At 49.7% G+C, this 19,612-nt stretch overlaps 1 protein-coding gene across 1 annotated transcript in view; it reads right to left on the reverse strand.

The window, feature by feature from the left end:
* Nucleotides 1-19,612, reverse strand: part of MAP2K6 (mitogen-activated protein kinase kinase 6) — a 53,561-nt gene that overhangs the window by 16,097 nt on the left and 17,852 nt on the right. Inside the window, exons 2-10 of the mRNA XM_014882759.2 lie at nucleotides 12,715-12,781; nucleotides 11,821-11,869; nucleotides 8,737-8,850; nucleotides 6,658-6,777; nucleotides 5,960-6,076; nucleotides 5,464-5,515; nucleotides 2,291-2,418; nucleotides 1,620-1,697; nucleotides 489-628 (exon numbers count right to left, since the gene is read on the reverse strand). Coding sequence (XP_014738245.1) covers nucleotides 489-628; nucleotides 1,620-1,697; nucleotides 2,291-2,418; nucleotides 5,464-5,515; nucleotides 5,960-6,076; nucleotides 6,658-6,777; nucleotides 8,737-8,850; nucleotides 11,821-11,869; nucleotides 12,715-12,781 — 865 coding nt within the window. The remainder of the gene's footprint in view (nucleotides 1-488; nucleotides 629-1,619; nucleotides 1,698-2,290; nucleotides 2,419-5,463; nucleotides 5,516-5,959; nucleotides 6,077-6,657; nucleotides 6,778-8,736; nucleotides 8,851-11,820; nucleotides 11,870-12,714; nucleotides 12,782-19,612) is intronic.

Here is a 19,612-nt window from a genome sequence, read left to right on the forward strand (position 1 = left end):
TGCCAGCTTGGCAGGCGGGTGGGTGGCACTGGAAAATCCAACCCTGCTGTGGGAGGGAGCTCCTGCCACAGGGGCAAGCTGCCTGAGCTCTCTGTGCAGCCTGCACACAGCAGCAGGGCTGCTCCAGCCCTTTTCCTACAGCACAGCCAAGTGCTCCTGCTGCTTCCAGCTCCTGGGCCCCGGGAGAGGGACAGACACCAACCAGAGGGGATAAAATCTGCCCTCAGAGCCATGTCCCACAAGACAGGATGCAGCCATCCCATTCCCTGCTGCCCTTCCAGACTCAGGGACACGAGCTGCACCTGCTCACAGCATCCCCAAATCCTAAATCCTAAATCCTGTGTGTGCCCTCAAAGCAGCCCAGATGCTCAGACAGACCCCACAGCTGCCACCAGCACTGCTGTGCCTGGCACCTGCACAACGCTCTGCCCACAACTGGGGGTTGAGAGCTGCCTGTGGAGGCAGGGCAGGAGGGGGGGATTTGTTACCATTGCGAGGTAAAATCGACGAACTCCGCTGAGAATTTCTCTGCTGGGAGCTGTGGCGAGGGCTCCTCCACCACCTGCTTGAGCTGCTGGAAGGGCGTCCCCCAGGAGTCGTAGGGAAAGCGCAGGATGGCCAGCTCGATCTGGGGACACAGCCTGGGCCTCAGCATTGGGGCTGGACACCCCCCAGCCCACCCAGCCCACCCCACAGGTCTGGGATCACCCAGTGCCCACCCCAGGGTGTGTTTGTGCAGGGGGCTGTTCGGCCTGGAGATGGGAACACTCCAAAGGGATCTCAGAGCCCCTGGCAGTACCCAAAGGGGGCTTCCAGAAAGGAGGGAGAGTGAATTTTATATGGGCAAACAGTGATAAAACAAGGGGGTTGGCTCTGAACTGAAAGAGGAGAGATATAGATTAGTTATTAGGAGGGAATTCTCCCCTGTGAGGGTGGGGGGCCCCGGAACAGGGTGCCCAGAGAAGCTGTGGCTGCCCCTGGATCCCTGGCAGTGCCCAAGGCCAGGCTGGATGTGGCTCTGAGCAGTGGAAGGTGTCTCTGCCCATGGCAGGGGGTGGAATGAGATGATCTTTTAGGTTCTTTCCAACCCAAACCATTCTGGGATTCTATGATTTCCTCACCCCACATGGCCACAACAATTTACTTGTCCTCCCCCAGCCAACAGGAGAGGCTGGAGGAGACCCAGGCAGCTCCAGGTGCAGTGTCCTGTCCCCCTCCATGTCACATCTCCTGGGATTAAAGGCTGGGATTAAAACCAGCCCCACCCTGCACAGGGGAACTGCGCTGTGAAACCACTCGGGGAGCAGATGGGTTCCCCAAAACACCGCGAGGGAGCCGCCCCCGTCCCTGCTCTCCCGAGGGGAGAATTGCCGAGTGCTGGGAGGGTTTTTTGCCGGGAATCCGAGCTGCTCCATCATCTCCTGTGCCTTAGCCCATGCTGCCATCTCCCGGCAGCTGCTGCCTCCACATTCCCAGCAGCTCCATCCTCCTTCCCTCCCACCCTGGGGCACATTGCTGAGCTCTCCCCGCTCCCACCAGCATCACTGCGGGCAGGGAAATGAATCCACGAGCCCCACCGAGCCCTCCCGGCCGCCCTGGCAGCCGCCAGGTGCCCGTACCATGGTGATCCCCAGGCTCCAGATGTCGGATTTGACGCTGTATCCCTTCTGGTTCAGCTCCGGGTTAATTCTCTCGGGCTGCCAACACACACAAAGGTGGGTGAGGAGCAGGGACAGCCCCAGAGCTCTGCCCACACCCAGGGTGGGTCTCTCAGGGTGGCAGCCCAGCAGCCTTTAGCCCACACCAACACCTCGCCCTCCTGGCTGTGCTGGCCCCGGCTGGTTCCCCATCCTCAGCAGTAAGGGAAGGCACTGAAATGGGCCACCAGAAACAGGGGCTGGGCTGCTGGAGCTGAGCTGGCACAGCTGGAACAAAGGGGATGACAAAGCTCAGCTTCACCCTGCCCAGGTGCTCCACAAAGGGTGAATCCTGCACAGCAGCTCCTGGGGAGTGTTTTTCCTCCCCATGCTGAGCACTGCTGTCCCCACGGTGCAAAGGGCAAACAGGCCAGGGGCTCCAGAGCCTTCCCCAAGGTCACAGGCAGGCGAGAAGGCAGCAGGAAGCCGTGCCCAGGAGATGTGATCTGAGCCATGGGATCTGCCTCCCCTCCCAAGGGGGCTGGATCCCTTCACTTCAGGGCTGCGTCTTCCCAAAGGGATCCCCAGGGGGCTGATCCTTCCCCCTGGGCTCACGTTCCTCTGGCTGCTCCCCACGCAGCTTCTCCACTTACAGCCATGTAGGGTTTGCATCCTGCATCCATGGTTTTAGCAACTGAGTCGACGAGGTAACCGCTAATCCCAAAATCGCACATTTTCACCTGCCCCTGCGTATTGATCAACACGTTAGAGGGCTTTACATCTGCAAGAAGGAACACAGAGCACAGTCACTGCCATGTCGGGGGGCTGGGACAAGCCACAAGCAGCCACAGAGGGTCCCATCAGCACAGGGCAGCCCAGGAGCCCAGCACAGCTCCGGGCTGCCAAAAACTCCTTGGCTGTGTTCAGGTGACAGCCCCGTGGGTCTGCCATGTGTCCTGCCACTGTCCCTGCACTCACACAACCCCCACCTCTGATTTAGGGGAGCAGGAGGCAGCTCTGCACATCCCCATGGGAGGAATGAGGGGATTTGTCTGTACAAACCAGCTCTGGGTCTGCTGGTGGATAAAACCAGCACTGGGAGATCAAAGAAACAATGGGAAGGATTCCACTGATTGGTGAATGGAATAAAAAAAAGATATTTGCCTTTACAAACAAAATGTAGGTTTGCTGATAAATGAAATTGGATATCGAAAGATGAAAGAAAGAATGGGGAAAAATCATGAATTCCATAAGAATTAAAAATGCAAAGGGAGGGCTGTACATCAGAGGGGATTCTCAGGTATCAGGGTTTGGGCAGTCTGTGTCTCTCAGGTACCCCTACAATGGGGAAAGAGAGAGGGAAATGGGGATAAAAAGGGAGGTGAGTCCTCAAAAAAATTGAGAGATCCCAGGGGAATCCCCATGGCCTCTCCCTTTATTCCAATAAAGTTACAGGACTCCTCTGTCTCCTTTTTGGACATGAACCTCTGGTGTTTGTGGATTCATTTTCCTGACACCCATCACATCCCACAGCTCAGGAAAGGGGAGCTGACAGGGAGCAGGGCTGGGGCTGATCCCATGGGCAAGGCCCCGTGGGTCTGGGATCATGCCAGCAAAAGGAAAAACCCATGGGGTTGTTTTTTTTTTTTTTTTCCTTCCCATGGGGGAAGGATGTGGGGCAGGAAAAGGTGAAAGGGCTGCAGGGGAAGGAGAGAGCAGCAAAGTGAGACAAGGATCAAAGGTCCAGACACGGCCTCTGATTTTAAGGACAGTGTGCTGGTTTTGTATTAATGGAGTTTTGGTGAGGAGGGAATGAGTGTAGCTAAGTAATGTTCTTAGAGAAGCTGCTAACAGCTTCCTTTATGTCTAACAAAACTAACTGTTGGCTGGCTTTAAAAATAAGAATGCTAATCTAATTAGAGAGATGGACTCCACAATTACGTATTTCCATATGCTACTTGTAAAATATTTTAGAAACACAAAAAAAGTTTTACAAAAAAAAATTACAAATATACTATTTGTAAAAATTAAAAGCCACATGAACTATTTTCTTACAAAAAAAGTCTCCATAGCATAACAAAAGAAACTCCTCTCCCTAAGTAAACTAAAGAAAGACTGCTCTAAAAGTAATAAATTGACTGAATTGTTTCTATAGGTTATCAGTGAGAAAGAAAAAAAGATATAAGATGGAAAGTATTCTAAAAGTTTTACTCTAATTCTTATTTTTCTTTTAGCTCTGTTAATAAAGATTTGATTTATACCCTTTAAAGTTTGAGCCTACTTTGCCTTCCTCCTAATCCTATCTCACAACAAAAAAAATGAATAAATAATCCTAATAAGTACACTAGCAATTTAGCCAACACTAAAATCCACCACACAAATTGGTACATTAGCTGAAAAAATCTCAAATTAACAAACCCAAAGCATTGCAGATACAAAGGCTGACTGCAGCATGAGCAGCAGCAGGAGAGTGGGAGCTCCACACCCCACTGGAGTCAGGCCAGAGTCTCCTCTGTCTATTCCTGCCAGATTTATCTCCTCCCATCGTGGCTTTACAAATCCCTGCTGCGTTCATCAGGCAGCTACAATCCCCAACAAAAAGGGAGATTAAGGCACCCAGAGATGGCAGGAATGATACCCAGGAGAGCAAGGAGGAGCTCTCCTGCAGAGCAGGCAATTCTCTGTGGGGCTAATCCCAAATGGAATTTCAGCACAGCTGACCCTGCTTTCCCTGGGATGCTCCAAAGGGAGAAATCCTTTCCCTGCTGCCACCCAGAAACAACAGGTCACTTCCTGAAGATCCTCTGTCTCCACATGATAAAGGACTCAATAGAAGAGCTGAAGATTAAATAGAATTAAATAGAAAAGCTGAAACACCCTTTGAAGGGTGCCAGGAGCTGTCTTTGAGTCCTGCTTATTAGAACTGTGGGTTTACAGCTCGTTAACATCTGCTCTCTAATCAGCATTCTGCAATCAAAAGCCTCAGGTATCCAAAATCCTCACCCATCTGTTGCTACACTGAAATAAGACAATTTTCAGTGGGAATCACACACTGAAATCCAGCAGCCAGGAAGGGCTTTCCACCTCCTGTGAGTGATACAGAAGGCAGAAACTCAAACCCCAGCCACAAGAAGAATCCAGCCAGTGGCTCTGCCTGCTGCAGCTGAACTCTGCTTCTTCCCAGGCACTCACACACTCCAGGGAAGGCAGTTTCCTCCTCATAACAAATTGAAAATGACCCTTTAAAAATAAAGGTGTCAAACAGCAACTGCAGGTTTGTTTCTGAGTGTGCTCTCGCTCAGGTTTGAGATGCTCCAGAGAGGAAAATGTCAGAAGAGTTTAAGGAGGTGATTTATGATTTCATTTGAGGCTGGTTTAGGTGTCAGGCTGCTCTGCTGCACTGCTCAGGGAAGGTCCTGGAAGGGGTGGGGATGGCTGGAGCAGTGCAGGAGGATGAGGCTGGCAGGGAGCTCCTTCCCACTGCACATCAGCACAGAGCTGGGGCACCAAGCTGGGCAAAGGCAGCTCCTAAGCTTCCCGAGGGGAAAAGCCTGGCTGAATTTCACCCAGGAGATGAAGCAGAGGGTGGGTTTAGGGGAAAGCAACCCCAGGGGAAACAGCCTTTCCCCTGCCAGCCCCTTCTCCCCCACTTCAGGGAGCAGTGGCAGGTTTTAAGGAGCAAACAGCAGCCATCTCCTCTGCCTGGGTTTTGCTACAAGTCATGAGGAGCTGGGGAGTGTTTGTGCTGCCAAAGGCTCACTTTATTTGGGGTGTTTTGGGAACCCTTGCCAGGCTGAGAGCAGGGCAGTGTGTGCCTGGCACTCACCTCGGTGGATCACGGAGAGCTTACTGTGGAGATGTTCTAGCGCTTTCACAATCTGAAACGACAAACCCAGAGTCAATGACAGCCGGCAGCACCACGAGGAGGAGGAAAGGATAGCTGGCCTCACCCCCAGACCTGCCTGGAGGGCAGGAAAAGCACATCCCCCATGAGTCCTGCACCCTGCCAGCAGCCTGGGGTGTTGGTGGGTACCCAGGGATCTCCCTGGGGGCTCCAGGAGCCCGATGAGAAGGGAAAGGAGCTGCAGGAGCCTCCCCACATCTCACACTGGGCCACCATGTGCATGGATGGGCACATTCATGGCTTCTAAATAACATCACTTCAGCCCAGACACGTGAGGCCAGCTGTGGGAATGGCCACACGGGCTGGCCACATGGACCAGCCTCTTCCTGGTGCACACAGAGCAGGGAGCCTGGCTCAGGTAGGACTTGGCTTAGAGGAGAAACCCCTTTGCCTCCCCTCCTCACCCTGTGCTACTCACAGAGACTGCAATTTTCCCCAGGATGTCCTCGGGAATCGTCAGGCCTTTGTCAATGACATGTTTGTAGAATTTGTCCAGTGAGGTATCCATGAGCTCCATGCAAATCCACACATCTCCCTGCAGAGTAAAGCAAGCACATACCCATTAATTGGAACAAAGCACCCTCCTTCCTTCCTGCCTCACCTTGCCTCTCCTCTCCTGCTTTTTTCCCTTTTCCCTTCCCTTCCCTTCCCTTCCCTTCCCTTCCCTTCCCTTCCTTTCCCTTCCCTTCCCTGTTTTTTAAAACCCATTCAGCAAAGCTGTCCTGGCCTTTCTTTTCCCAGCTCTGGAATTCAGTGTTGTTCGCATTCCCTACCATTTAGGGTGTACTTTTCCCAAAGCAGAGCCACAGTGATTTAGGAGCTCAGAGTTATCAGGAACTGAGGCTCCCAATGCCTGTCCAGGCAAAGTTCAGCTCAGCAGAGCTGTGCTTAAAGCTCTTCAATAAATCCTGCTTTTCAGAGCTTTCCACATGGATGAAACCAAGCCAGGGCAATTGTAAAGCTCTGGGACCAGGCTGTGAGCTGGTGGCTGTCCCACAGTGAGTGACACATCCTTAGGCCAGGACTGAGCAAATCTCACCTGTGTCCAGGTGGAGATTAAACCCCTGGCACCTGGAGGGAGTGCAGGAGTGGGAATTCATCCCCACAGAGCCTCACCTCTCGGAAAAGTGCCCCGTAGAAGGTGACAGTGAAGGGACAATCCACTGTCCTCATGGAGATATCCAGGTCCATCAGCAGCCTCTTCTGCTCCTGGCTGTTCACTGTGGCTCGGATCCGCTGCAAGACACAGCAGGTGAGGGGGGGCAGCCCCAGGGCCCTGCCACCCCTCTGTCACCCCTCTGTCACCCCTCTGCCACCCCTCCTGCACCCCTCTGTCACCACCTTTGTCACAGGCACATCCCCAGCCCAGCACCCACGGCAGGAGCACCCAGGGGTCCCCTCACCACTCGTGGTTTTGCTCTTGCCTGCAAACACCACTCTTGATGCAAGAGCAAGAGGAAAGAAGTGGCTTGGGAGAGGAGAAATGATGCATTAAGTTTGATCTTTCCTATTTCCCAGCCTGTGCCCTGCTCTAGGATGTCACTCTGAACTCCACACAAAGTGTTCCCAGCTCTCCTCCCAGCTCAGGCACACAGAACAATCCTTTGCCAGCCCCACAACCAAGGACACGCTGCAGCTCCAGCCCCAAAAAGTGCAAAGAGCAGCGAGTGGAGGAGAGAATGTGGGAGGATGGGACTGCAGAGCCTGGAGCTGGGATTGGACAATGAAGGCCAAGGTGGGAATGGACCCAAAGTGATCCAAGTGTGAAACTCGGGACTCTGAGCCCACCTTGGGCTCTGCACTGCCCAAGGTGAATCCTTGGAAGGCTTTTCATCAATCCCTGCTTTATTCCTTTCACTCTGTCCAGCCTCTGCTCCAGCTCAGCCTCTCTACAGACACAAGAAAGGAGCAGGAAATCAAATTTCAGGCTGGTGGGAAGCTGGGACTTTTGGATCCAGTGGAATCTGTTACATCAGCAAGTTTTGGGCACAAGAGAGGCTCCAGCCCTGCACCAGAGCCCACGGGCTCCCCATGGCTTTGGAAAATGGGCATTTCCCAGTCTCCCAGGAGGAAATATCCTTGATGTGAAATACCTGGAGACCCTTGGCTGCCAAACAGCACAACAGGGCAGACACAGCTCACACACATCCTCCAGGCTCCTTGGCCAAAGCACCTCGAGGTCAGTAGATACAGAATTAAAATGCTCAGCATTACAGAGAGCCTGACTGCTCCTGCCATGCCCAGCTGGGATCTTCCATCTCCCTCAGGAAGGTCTTTGGCAGTTTGGTGAACACCAAAGCAAACAAAAAGACCAAATGCAGAGCACAGAGGGTCTGGGACCCGGCCCAGCCAGCACCCACAGCAAAATCTACCCACGACTGAGGAGCAAAGAGCTTGCTAAGAGCTCCCAGATCTTTTACTCTGAAAGGAAACTAAAATTCAGCCAAGCAAAAACTGGTCCTTCCCAAACTACAGTTTTTCCCATGACCATTTCCCTAATCTCCAAATTTATGAGTCTAAGCTGTTGTTATGAAAACTTTGCATGATAATATCTACAAGCCTGCCATGAGTCAAGATCCCACTGCGGCAGGCAGAACGTGAAAATCCCACCAAAAACTTCCTGTTCCAAGGAGACTGAAAAAGTCCCAGATGAAGAAGAGTCTCTTGTGCAACTCGATTTATTGTTCTTTATAATTATGAAGTGAATCTGAGGGGCTACAGGAGGAAAAAGAAAAGTGAATTTATATGTATGTGGAGTGTGCATATATGCATATGTGAGCGTTGTCCTCAAACCAGCATCAGAGTTTAAAGGGAGAGGAGGGAAAGTGGCATAGAAATGATGGTTAGAATAAAAAATGGTGGTAAAATAAATAACTGGCATATAATAATGGTATAATAAAATAATATAAATAAATAATTGGTGCATTATAATGGTATAATAAAAAATGATGGTTTGAATCCTAGGCAAGCAGGAATATTGTGGACAAAGTGAACAACGTGACTGATGCACTACAATTCACTTTTAAAACACCCCCCCTTTTTCTTGGCTAAATAACCCAAATCTCCCTCGGGGGCCTGTGTGGAAAGAGGATTTCCATGAGGAAAACAGCAGAGGGCAGGGAAGGAACAAGGGAGAATTCCAAGCGTGCCCAGCACCCCAGAAAGGCCAGGACCCCCTCCCCAGGCTCACTCTACCTTCACTGCCATGATCTGCCCGCTGGGCACGTGCCGCATCTTCTCCACCACCCCGTACGCACCTCGGCCCAGCTCCGAGATGGGCTCCAGGTCATCGGCCTTCACCTCGAAGTTCTGGGGGATAAAAGCCATCAGTGGTCCCTGGGGGTTTGTTCTGTGTCCCCAAAGTGCAGCACATCCTGCCCAGCCCTGGCAGCTGCAGGGAGGATCAGGCACCGGCACCGCGGCGATCACAGAGCTCTGATGGGATAATGGGATGGGATGGGATGGGATGGGATGGGATGGGATGGGATGGGATGGGATGGGATGGGATGGGATGGGATGGGATGGGATGGGATGGGATGGGATGGGATGGTGGGGCAGCGTCACAAAATCACCACCTGGCCCATCCTCCCTGCCCAGGCTGTGTAAGGAGCATCCCGAGCAGGGCAGGCACAATGGGACATTCCTGCCATGGGATGCTCTGGCTGACAGCCACCCACACCCACTGTCAGGGAATCATGGATCACGGCATCACTGAGCCCTCTGAGCTGCCATCATGGGATGGTTTGTGTGGGAGGGACCTTAAAGATCCTCTCATTTCATCCTCCTGCCATGGCAGGGACACCTCCCACTGTCCCAGGCTGTTCCCAGCCCCAGTGTCCAACCTGGCCTTGGGCACTGCCAGGGATCCAGGGGCAGCCACAGCTGTGCCAGGGCTCCCCACCCTCACAGGGAACAAATTCCTCCTAATATCAATCCAACTCTACCCTTTTTCCTTTTGAATCCATTTCCCCTTGTCCTGTCACTCCATGCTCTGGTCTCATCCCTCCCAGCCACCTTCAGCCTCTCCATCCTCTGAGGGCTGGGACAGAAAACACCACAGCAGCTTCTCCACAAGGAGTCACCTTCCACCTTACTTCATTTTATTCTCTTTCCATCCTCCTCTTTCCCCAAACAATCAGGGAAACATCTCCAGGTTTTTTAAAGCTTATTTCTCCAGACCTGCACATGGGCCAAATACCAGCTGAATGTGCCCTATTTTCAAATCAGGGAGGATTTATTTTGTCCATCATCATTTTCTCCTACCTTTACACAAGGGATCAATTTGTATGGACCCTGCATACCTGCCCTTCTCCTTTCTGCCATGATATCATGCAGACACTCTAATAATAATAATAATAATAATAATAATAATAATAGTAATAATAACTTTTTTTATTTTGTGTTTCAAATCTGCCTCTGCCACTAAACCCAGCCTCTCTGCTTGATGCAAGCACAACTCCATCAGTCAATCACCCTGCAGTGGGTGAGGATGAATTCCCTGATTCCCAGGGAATAATCCCACACTGCTTTTTGCTAGGACAGCAGAAAAATCCCTGCAGCCTGCAAAGAGCCACAGAGAGCAGGGAGACACTCTGGGAATGTGCACAAGGAGCCCTGGCTAACGTTTTGGAGTCCCAGCAGAGATTTAGGCACCTCTGAGTGCCTGACACCAGTGATGCCTTCAGTTTGAAGTTTTTCTGTTCTGCTTGGGTGTGCTTTTCTGTCGTGTTTGGGTGGTGAAGACACAACAGTTCTATTCCAGCTGGGGACTCAAGGACAATTCCTTCAAACTTCAGGCCCTGAGCATAAACAATGTGAAAAGAGGAGGGTGGGCAAGCAAGCAAGGAGGATGAAAGTTCATGATTTGAGGCTATTAATTGGACAGTTGTATGCAAATGACCAAAACCTATAAAAATGTGAGATTTTGTGACCAAGCTCTCTTTTGTTTCCAGCTTGGAGCCATCCACGACTGTGGCACTGGCACTGCCAGGGTGTGGCTTTTAAAGGTCCCTCAATAAATATCCATTTTATCCCTCTTAATTCTGCCTGGCCTCTGTTCCATCTCCTCTAGACATCACCAGGGGCCTCTCCAAAAATGCTCTGTGAGTGTTCCCAAAGCAGCAGCAGAGTTTAGAGGCAGAGGAGGGGAAAGTGCTCCCTTTGGGACCAGGGGCTTTGGGGATGCTGTGCCCATCCCAAAGGAGCCTGGCAGGACAAACAGCTCCCACATCCACGGGAAATGCAAGCCAAGGCTGCCAGTGCCAGGGAGGCACCACAGATGAGTGCCTGGAGAGCCCTGGGGGCTCAGTGTGGTTCCCTTGGCATGGCCCAGCCTGACCTCACACCTCTGGAACCTTCCCTCACCCCTGGCACTGCAGGTACAGGGATTTTCTCACAGCAGGCATTTTCTCTGTGCTGCATCATTTTGTATCTCACCCTGCTTCCACCTCCCAGCCCCTGCTCCAAGCCAGGGGAAATACAAAATCCAAAATGAAAGGAAAGCCTCCAAAATCAGGCATTTTAAACCACTATTGGATTAGCATTTCACTGCATAAATTACCTCACTGACACCAATCTTTTGCACCTCATACATTTATTGTCCAGCTTTAAAGTGCTTTTTTGAATTCTGCTCTGTGTTTTTCTCCTATCAAAATAACTGTCCTGGGGTTTGTCTTTTTCCCTGATATTTTTTTTTTTTCATCCAGGTTTCCATGCTGTCAGAAGGATTTGCTTCCAGGGCAGGAACATCTACCCTGAGTTCTGCTCCTGAGAAATATTCTGGGTGAAGGCTTTAAACCAGCAAAGGAACTGCAGAGGAGAGTAAAACAACTCTGTTAGCAACCCCCCTTGCTTTATAATGGTTATTTCCAGGGGATTAGCTGCACCTTAGTGCAGCAAGGAAGGAATTTCCATGGTGGAAAATATGAAGGGAGCCCACGTGTCATGGGAGGCAAAGGGTGAGTGCTGGGGGCACGTTCAGCAGGGCAGTGCCAGCCAGCAGCTCCAGCTGGCCATGGGGCCACCCTGGGGTCCCAGCCACACAGCCCTGGCTGCAGGAGCACAAACACCTCAATATTTATGGCTGGATGTGGCTCACGAGCCCCCAGAGCTCACCAGCACCAAGGTTGGATCTTCTCAGCTTTTATTCCTGCAGCAACTGCTTTCTGTTTCAGGTAGAATGGGCTGCATTCTTTGTAATAGCTGGTATTTAATTATCTGCCCTTTTTTTTTTGGGGGGGTGAAGTGAAGCAATCCCAGTCAGAGCTCTCTCAGTCTTACCTCCTCACCAATAGAGATGCAGGCTTTGGAGTCCAGATCTCTGGGTGGCCTGCACAGAAGGAAAAAGGGAAAAGGTTTGAAATATTCCCTACAAAGATCAATTTTCCCTCAGTGAGTAAAATCCAAGCCCCAAACCATCCCCTCACACCTTCAGGCCAGCAGCCCCTGCAGCCCTGAGTCCTCTGCAGGGTCAACACAAAGTCACCCCAAAAAGGGCTCAGGAAAAAAAGTGACTGGAATTGGCATTTCTCACACCCAGCCTGGCCCTGCAGGAACCCTGAGGAAATCAAGGCAGGTGGAAAACACCAGATCTCTGCCAGGCTGTATGAAAAATGGATTAAATGGGCAGGAAACATCTAAACCTGCTATAAATCATCACCTCAGTCACACAGCACAGGTTAACAGGCTAAAAACACTCAATCCTCACAGAAGCAAAGAAAGCCAAGCAGGCTGGAGTTGCACAAAGTGCCTTAAAAACCGAGGGATTCCTTCTGCAAGGCTGGGTAGCAGGGAAAGGGCTGAGTTTTCATGCCTTGACCAAATCCCAGTTACTCAAACTGGTGGCCAAAGTGGAAACTGGGGGCCCATTCTGGTTTTTCTCTCTTCCTGCATCATTGATCAGCACAGATGGGTAAAGGGAGATGGGCTGAGACCCCCTGGGAAATGCAAGGGTTGTGAAATTACCACAGAATCCCAGAATGGTTTGGGTTGGAAGGGACCTCAAAGACAATTTAATTGCACTCCTGGCATGGGCAGGGACCCCTTCCACCATGCCAGGGTGCTCAGAGCCACATCCAGGCTGGCCTGGGGCACTGCCAGCCACCAGCCAGGGCTGGAAGGCAGCTGGGGCTTCGTGGTTTGCTTTTCATTCTGCCCCAGGGCTTGCAGACTTACGTGGAGCTCGTCTGTGGTTGCTCAAATGCTTCTTTAGGAATTTTCAGCCCAGGGTTTCTCTTCTTGCCTGTGAAACAAGAAAGAGGCAGAGTTAAAGAAAGGCACTTTTTTGTTGTTGTTGTTGTTGTTATGATTTGTTTGGGGTTAATTTGCAAAGCACAGCTTGTCTATATTTGTTGACCTTATTTAACAGAAATGCCCAGCCAGGCTGGTGGGGCAGACTCAGAGCACAGAGTTCAAACATAAAGTGCCTTTGTTCAGCAAGGTTTCATTTCAACCTGCAAGCTCTGGCTGCCAACTTGGTGCAGAAAACAGGCAAGAGCTCTGGCAAAGGCAGGCCACGAGAACATGCAAAGGGAAAGGCATTTCTCCTCCTACCCACACAGGATCCCTTCAAACATTTCTCAGATTTAAAACCATTCCAGACACATAACTTCAGACCCTGGCAGGATGAAACATCTTCTTAAAATTGCATCTGAAAGTGGCAGATTCTGACTCTGTTTAACTGCACGTTTCATCTCCCGGTCATTAAAAGTTATGCAAACCCAGCAAAAATAAAGCAGAATTCAAGTTTGCAGGCTTCAAAGCCATTTGTTTCTATTCACACTGACCAGCCAAGCTTTTCTGAGCTGGATGCAGCTCAAGATCTGAGGCAGCTGAGCTGCAGCTCTCCTGGAAAGGGGGTCCAAACCAGCAGCCACAGGAGCCAGGCAGAGCAGAGAAACACAAGAAGCTTTTTGTGACTGCACAGATCCAGCCCCATTTCAGCACGGGGGCTCGAATTCATGGAGAAAATAACCTGGAAACATCAGCCATGCCACCAAACCCCAAGGTAAACATCTGGCTGCTTGGCTGGGTAATGAAATCCCTGGTCCATCTCCCCCCCCCAAAAAAAAAGCACAAGCATCTGATTTAGGCATTGAGCATTTTCAATCGAACCATTTTTATCAATTACTCTTTATTTTAAGCACGAGTTTTATTCTCTATTCCCAACCCTCTCTCGGAAGTTTCACCTAGACATGTCTGAATTTGTTTTTCCTTTTGCCACATCAATAGATGCATCCCAGTGCCAGAGGGGTGCTGGAACAAAGGACAGGCACCCAGAATGGAAAATGACCTTTATGAATCAATTCTTCAATTCAGATTAGCAATTTTTTCAAGGTTTTGGTTTTTGGGGTTTTTTTTGTTGTTGTTGTTGGTTTTGGGGGTTTTTTTGTTTTGTTCGGGTTTGTTCTTGGTTTTTTTTAAGATTTTTTTGTTTGGGTTTGGAGTTTTGTTTTGGTTGGGTTTGGTTTTTTTTTCATTTTTAGTGGTTTTTTTGATGGGTTTTTTAGTATTTTTTTTCCTTGTCTGCTCTAAAGCTGGGATTTTTGCTCTCTCCTTTTGACAAAGTCACTCCAGGATGGGGCAGGCTGCAAGAACCCAGCTGACACCTCGTGGGAACAGCATTTATTGGAAAGCCCTGTGCACACTCACTGCTGGGATCAGAAATCAACAGAGCTGTGAATGTACACAGGGAAGAAAAACTGAAAAAAAAAAAAAAAAAAAAAAAAAGCCAATTCTCTGCTCCCAGGAGCTCCCAAGCTCACACAGGAAAAGCAAAACAAAAGCAGCAAGGTCATGGAGAACACAAAGAACAACTCTGAGTTTTCCCAAAAAGTAAAAGCTGGTGTGTAAGGAAGCAAAAACCATTCTAAAAACCAGAGGAGGAATTGCTACAGTGAGCAGAGCTGCTCTTTGACCCTTTTCCTTCCAGTTTCTGAGCTGTAGCCAGAAGGCAGAATGATGGATGCTCCAGATTCCCTTCCCTGCCCATCTGTGCCAAGTGCACCTCAGACCTGGGGGATGTGAAATGGGGAGAGCTGCTCTGGATTCCCCAAAAAAGGGAATCCCAAAACCACAGGTCTGGCAGTGCAGGCAAACAAAATCCCTGCTCCTCTGGCATTTTCCAAGCTGCCATCCTCAACCTCTGTGCTCCTGTCTCCATCCCTGAGGAAACCAGACAGGCACAGGAAAAGCATCTTCAAACTGATTTTTTGCACGTGGAGAAGAAGACACCAAACCCCATCGAATTATCTATGGGGGAATTGCTGCTTTTAGGGCTGAACTGTCCCTATTAACCCTCATCCCCTTCACCTGCTGCAATCACGCTGGCACAACCTAAATCAAACAAGGAGCAGGCACAAATTTGCTCTGTTATTCCCTTTTTTTCCCATTTTATCCTGCATGGCTTTGCTTGCACCGCCCCATGTGCTGTCCCTGAGCATCAGGAACCTGCTCTGGGAGGGAGAAAATGAACCTAAAATGAGGGAGAAATGAAGCTGATGTGAACTGGACCCAGGACAGGTGTCAGCAGAATCAGGGAACAAAACACCAAACCCAAATAAACATTAAAAGCCTTTCCTCCTGGGGAAATTAAATCTGCACTTTGGGGAGTTTATTTTCCTTGTCTCTTCTTCACAGAACACAATATTTTGAAACTTTGCCATTTTTTTGAAGCACAATCTGTCCATGTGCTCGAGCTGCCAAGGCACAGGCAGAATTTAACATTCTTTGGGGTTTTCTTTTCAAGAAAGCAGAAAGCAACAACAGCAGCTTGAATAAGAAATGGATTTCATGATGGCACCGGGAGGAGGGATGGGAAATGGGAATTTCCATGGCCAGGACTTGCACCCAAAGGTGCTGAGGAGGGATGTGCTGACTCAATGGTTACTTAATGAATCCTGGGCTGAAATCAGGCGATTTGATGGCTTTTAACTGGATCAGGCCAAATTTCTGAGCTCCTTTTGTTCCAACATGCAAAGCACTCCTCTCTCCAAGCCTCTGGGGCCAAGGTCTGTGAGTGCTTTGCAGGAAACACCAGCAATCCTGAGCATGGTATGCTCTGAAAGCAGAAATAAGCAGCAGAACCAGCCCAGCAGGCTGCATGGGATGCAGGAACCAGGAGCCCCCTTCACCCCAATCCCCTGCTCCAAAATTCAACAGCACAGCTCAAACAGGATTGACTTTCTCCCCCAAACACAAACACACTTAAAAGGCTTTTTTTTTAAAGGAAAAGAATGATTGGAAGCCTCGAGATCGGTTCTGTTCAATAGGAACTGCCAAGCAAGTGTCTGGCTGTCAAAATAAAATCCCTCCGTTTGCCAGAGCAGACGTTGGCTTGGGGAGATGACACCGCCTCAAAATCATCTGCACAGGAGCTCCAAATGTGGGGGCAGCTTAATAGCACACAAAATTGGATGGTACCTGTTCCATCCACCAGAAAACTGGTATTTTCCACTGTGTTTTTATAAATCGTTGCTATTTTTAGCTTTGTTTCCCGGACAAAACCACGGCGTGTGTTTATCGGCCCCCGGTCACTTGTGCAAAGCCACGGGCTCGTTTCAGCCCCATCTGACACAGAAACGGAGCTTTTGGACACTGCAAATCTGAGAAATGCAGGTGATTCAAGAGAGCAGTCCCCAGCTCAGGGACTGGAAGATCGAAGCCACCCATGGCAGGTTCAGGTGTCCCCACAGGCTCTGCACACACCACAATAACAGCACAGGGCTCCATCCCGAGGCTCAAAGCCCCAGTGCAGAGGGTTTGTACTGCAATCCCTTGGGATCTGCCATAAGGAAAACCCCAGTGAATCACCACACACAGCACAAAGTCTAAATGTGGCTTCATTCTGCAGAAGGTTCTGCTGGTGGCTCAGCAGATGGGACTGTACATCTGCTCCCCAGCACCCATAAAAACATGAATTTTCTGTGTAAACAACCCCTGGAGCCTTGCTGGTCCCTGAGCCTTCGAGCTAAAGCTCAGCTAAGAGCCCTCCCTGCAATCTGGCACATGGAGACAGCCACAAGCACTTGACTCAAAAGCCAAGTTTTAAGAATAATTGAGGGGGAAAAACCAAGCCTGGTTTGGAGTGATGCTGAGAGACATCTCCAGAACCCAGTTTTGATAAGCAAAACTTCCAGCCTATCTGTGACACTAAGCAGAAGCTTCAATCTACTTTTTTTTAGCAAAAAACCCACAAAAACCCAAAAAACCAGCCCACAGTAAATACTGAATGACTGGTGCTGAAGAAGGTGCCACCTCTACAACTGCTCAAGGCAGCAGTTCCACCTCAGGATGAGAGGAAAGAGCCTCCAGTTGTGCCTGGGGAGGTTTAGATTAGAAATGAGGAGGAATTTCCTCACCAAAAAGGGAGGCCAGGCACTGGAGGAGGCTGCCCAGGGCAGTGGTGGGGTCACCATCCCTGGTGTGGGATGGAGATGTGGCACTTGGGGACATGGCTCAGTGGTGGGCTTGGAAATGCTGGCTTCATGTTTGGATTCAATGAGCTGGGAGAGCTTTTCCACCCCTAATGATTCCCTGATTTTCTGGTTCTGATGCCAGCACTTGGCTGCAGCATCACTTGAACCTCCCGTGCCCCAGCACTGACCCCGACTGCTCCTGCAGGGCTGGACCAGCCCAAACAACCCCCAGAGCAAAACTGGAACAGGAAAAAGAAACGCTGGCTTGATGAAAACACATTAAATTCTTCCCTGTGAAAGTCTTAAACCCAATTCCTGAGGTGGGGGGAGAGAAAATCACATTTCCAAGGGGTTTGTTAACCTCTTCCCACCAGCCCTGACACAGCCCAAGGATGGATATTGTTCACCCCCTCCAATGAGGGCAGCATTAAATACAGGAAAAGGAAATATTTCAAAATGTTTCCCATGAAAAATCGAAATTTTTCGATTTCGAAATTTGAAAAAGGAAACTTCAACGTTTGGCAGTGAAAAGAACAGAGAATAACAAAGAAAGGGAAGACAGAGGAATTTGCTGCCCACATGGGCTGTAACAGAAAATAAACTTCGACTTCTGAAGGAAAATCCCATTTCCCAGACTCTTCACTGCAGTCAAAAACCTTTTATGATATAATCCAAAATAAATGGTTCCTTGCCACAAAAAGCTCCTGTTTCCTTCAAAGGATATTAACTAGTTCTGTCTTCACCACAGTTTATTATTAAAAATGTGTTCAATAGCCATGTAGCAACATTTCCTTTCAAACAACACTCTTAGGCACAGAACTTGCTGGTAAAATTTCACAGGAGGGAAATGCCTCTTTCTGCCATTTTTTTAGGAGATAAAAGTGGCTTATTTACAATTCCTGTCTTTCCCAAGGATTTGATTTTTTTTTTTTTGGTCTGATTTCTTGGAAGGTTTTGAAAGCTAAATGATCTGGTTTTCCCCTATCAGCTGTACTCTCAGTGTGAGCAAACCCCCATCCCTAAAAGGAGGGCAAAATGGGAATGTTTGGTGGGTTTCCCTGGAAGAAAAGTGAATTTTTGGCAGCTCATGGGCAACTCCCAAAGCTCCACAACCAATGTCTGGCCTGATCCTGAAGTGCCACTTTGCAGAGGGACAGAACCCACGGCCATGGTTTAGGTGCTAAACTCCCAACCCAGATGATTCTGGCCAAACCAAGGAATTCAGATTATTTCTTTTGTGTCCCAGCCACCCTGGAGATGCCCAGCAGGGCAGAGTTCTTTGTGCACAGCCTTGGTGTGCAAGGTGCAAAGGGCATCCTTTATCCAGAGCTCAGTTCCAGCCACATTTCAGCAACAATGGTGGGTTTGATGCTGTCAAAGAGAAATTCAAACGCCCTGGAAATGCCCAAATCTCTGAGAAATTCACTTATTAACCCTCCTGGACACAAACACTGAGATATCTCAAAGCTGCTGACAGCAGCCAGGGCAGAGCAGGGTCACCTGGAGCAACTGCTGCTGTAGGTGTAGCAACCTTGTATTTAAAAATATTTTGACAGAATGACCAAAAACAACCAAAGAAGTGAAAAAAAACAAAAAATTAACAGGTATTACAAATCATCTCACAGGTTGATTATTTATATTTGCCAATCCTTATGGTTGTTACACGGCCTGAGGGCTGGGGGTGGATTTGTCCCTGTCCCTCAGCCCTGTCACCCAGTGCTCAAGGTTTAAAGCCTTTAATCCTGTCCAGGTCTCTGCCCCAAGGAATCCCACACGTGGGGAAATCCCAGCTCCCTATGAGAGCAGGAGGAAGGCTGGGAACATTCCTGGTGTCCCTGCAGCCAAACGCTGCCCACTCCAGACTAAACAACAGCCAGGAGCAGAGCCTGGGGCTCCCTGCCCAGTGCTGTGCAGAAAAATTCAAATACACACAGATAACAAAGGCTACTCTCAATGAGTGCTGCTGGACTCCTTCTGCCTCCACTCCAGCTCAAGTGGAAATCATTTCAGCTGGAAATGATGGAAAGCCCTCCAAGAGAACACAAATAGGGGTACAATCCTCAATTTTGTAGTACAAAATCCTGGTGGCCACATTCCCCACTTGTCCCCCCACGTGGCATCGACCACAGCGATTCCTGCACCACCACCTTCCTCCCACGGGCTCCAAACGGCTGAAACCCTTTGAAATTTGGGCAGTGGCAGCGTGGAACCAGGCACCAGTGGATTCTGGAGTTAAATGCCTGTGGGATGGAAGTGCAGGTGACAAGGAGGAGGTGCTGGTGACAGTGGTTTGGTGGCTGTGAGGCACCGGGAAAGTTCTCTCCCCACTTCTACCCCCGTGTTTGGGCTGTGTGCCTTGGCAACGTTTTGGTGAAGGTGCCTAAATCCCCTTTGTGCCAGGGACACGGTGGGTGAGTGGCTGAGCTGTGCCCACCATCCAGTTTGTAAACACAGAATTTTAGCCAAGCCCTAATTTCTGGGGAAAACCAAAAACCAGGTGTTCACGTAAGCACCAATGATGTGGAAAAGTAGGTCTGAAAATCTGGTTTCTGACCCCTCGTTAAGCCACAAAAAGAACTTAATATGCAAGAGATGTTTAAATGCTGCAAAAGTTTCAACCAAAGGCCAAGGGATGGGATGAGGTGGATTTGTGCTTT

This window comes from Sturnus vulgaris, chromosome 20, assembly GCF_052056855.1.
Source record: "Sturnus vulgaris isolate bStuVul1 chromosome 20, bStuVul1.hap1, whole genome shotgun sequence".
Lineage (NCBI taxonomy): Eukaryota > Metazoa > Chordata > Aves > Passeriformes > Sturnidae > Sturnus > Sturnus vulgaris.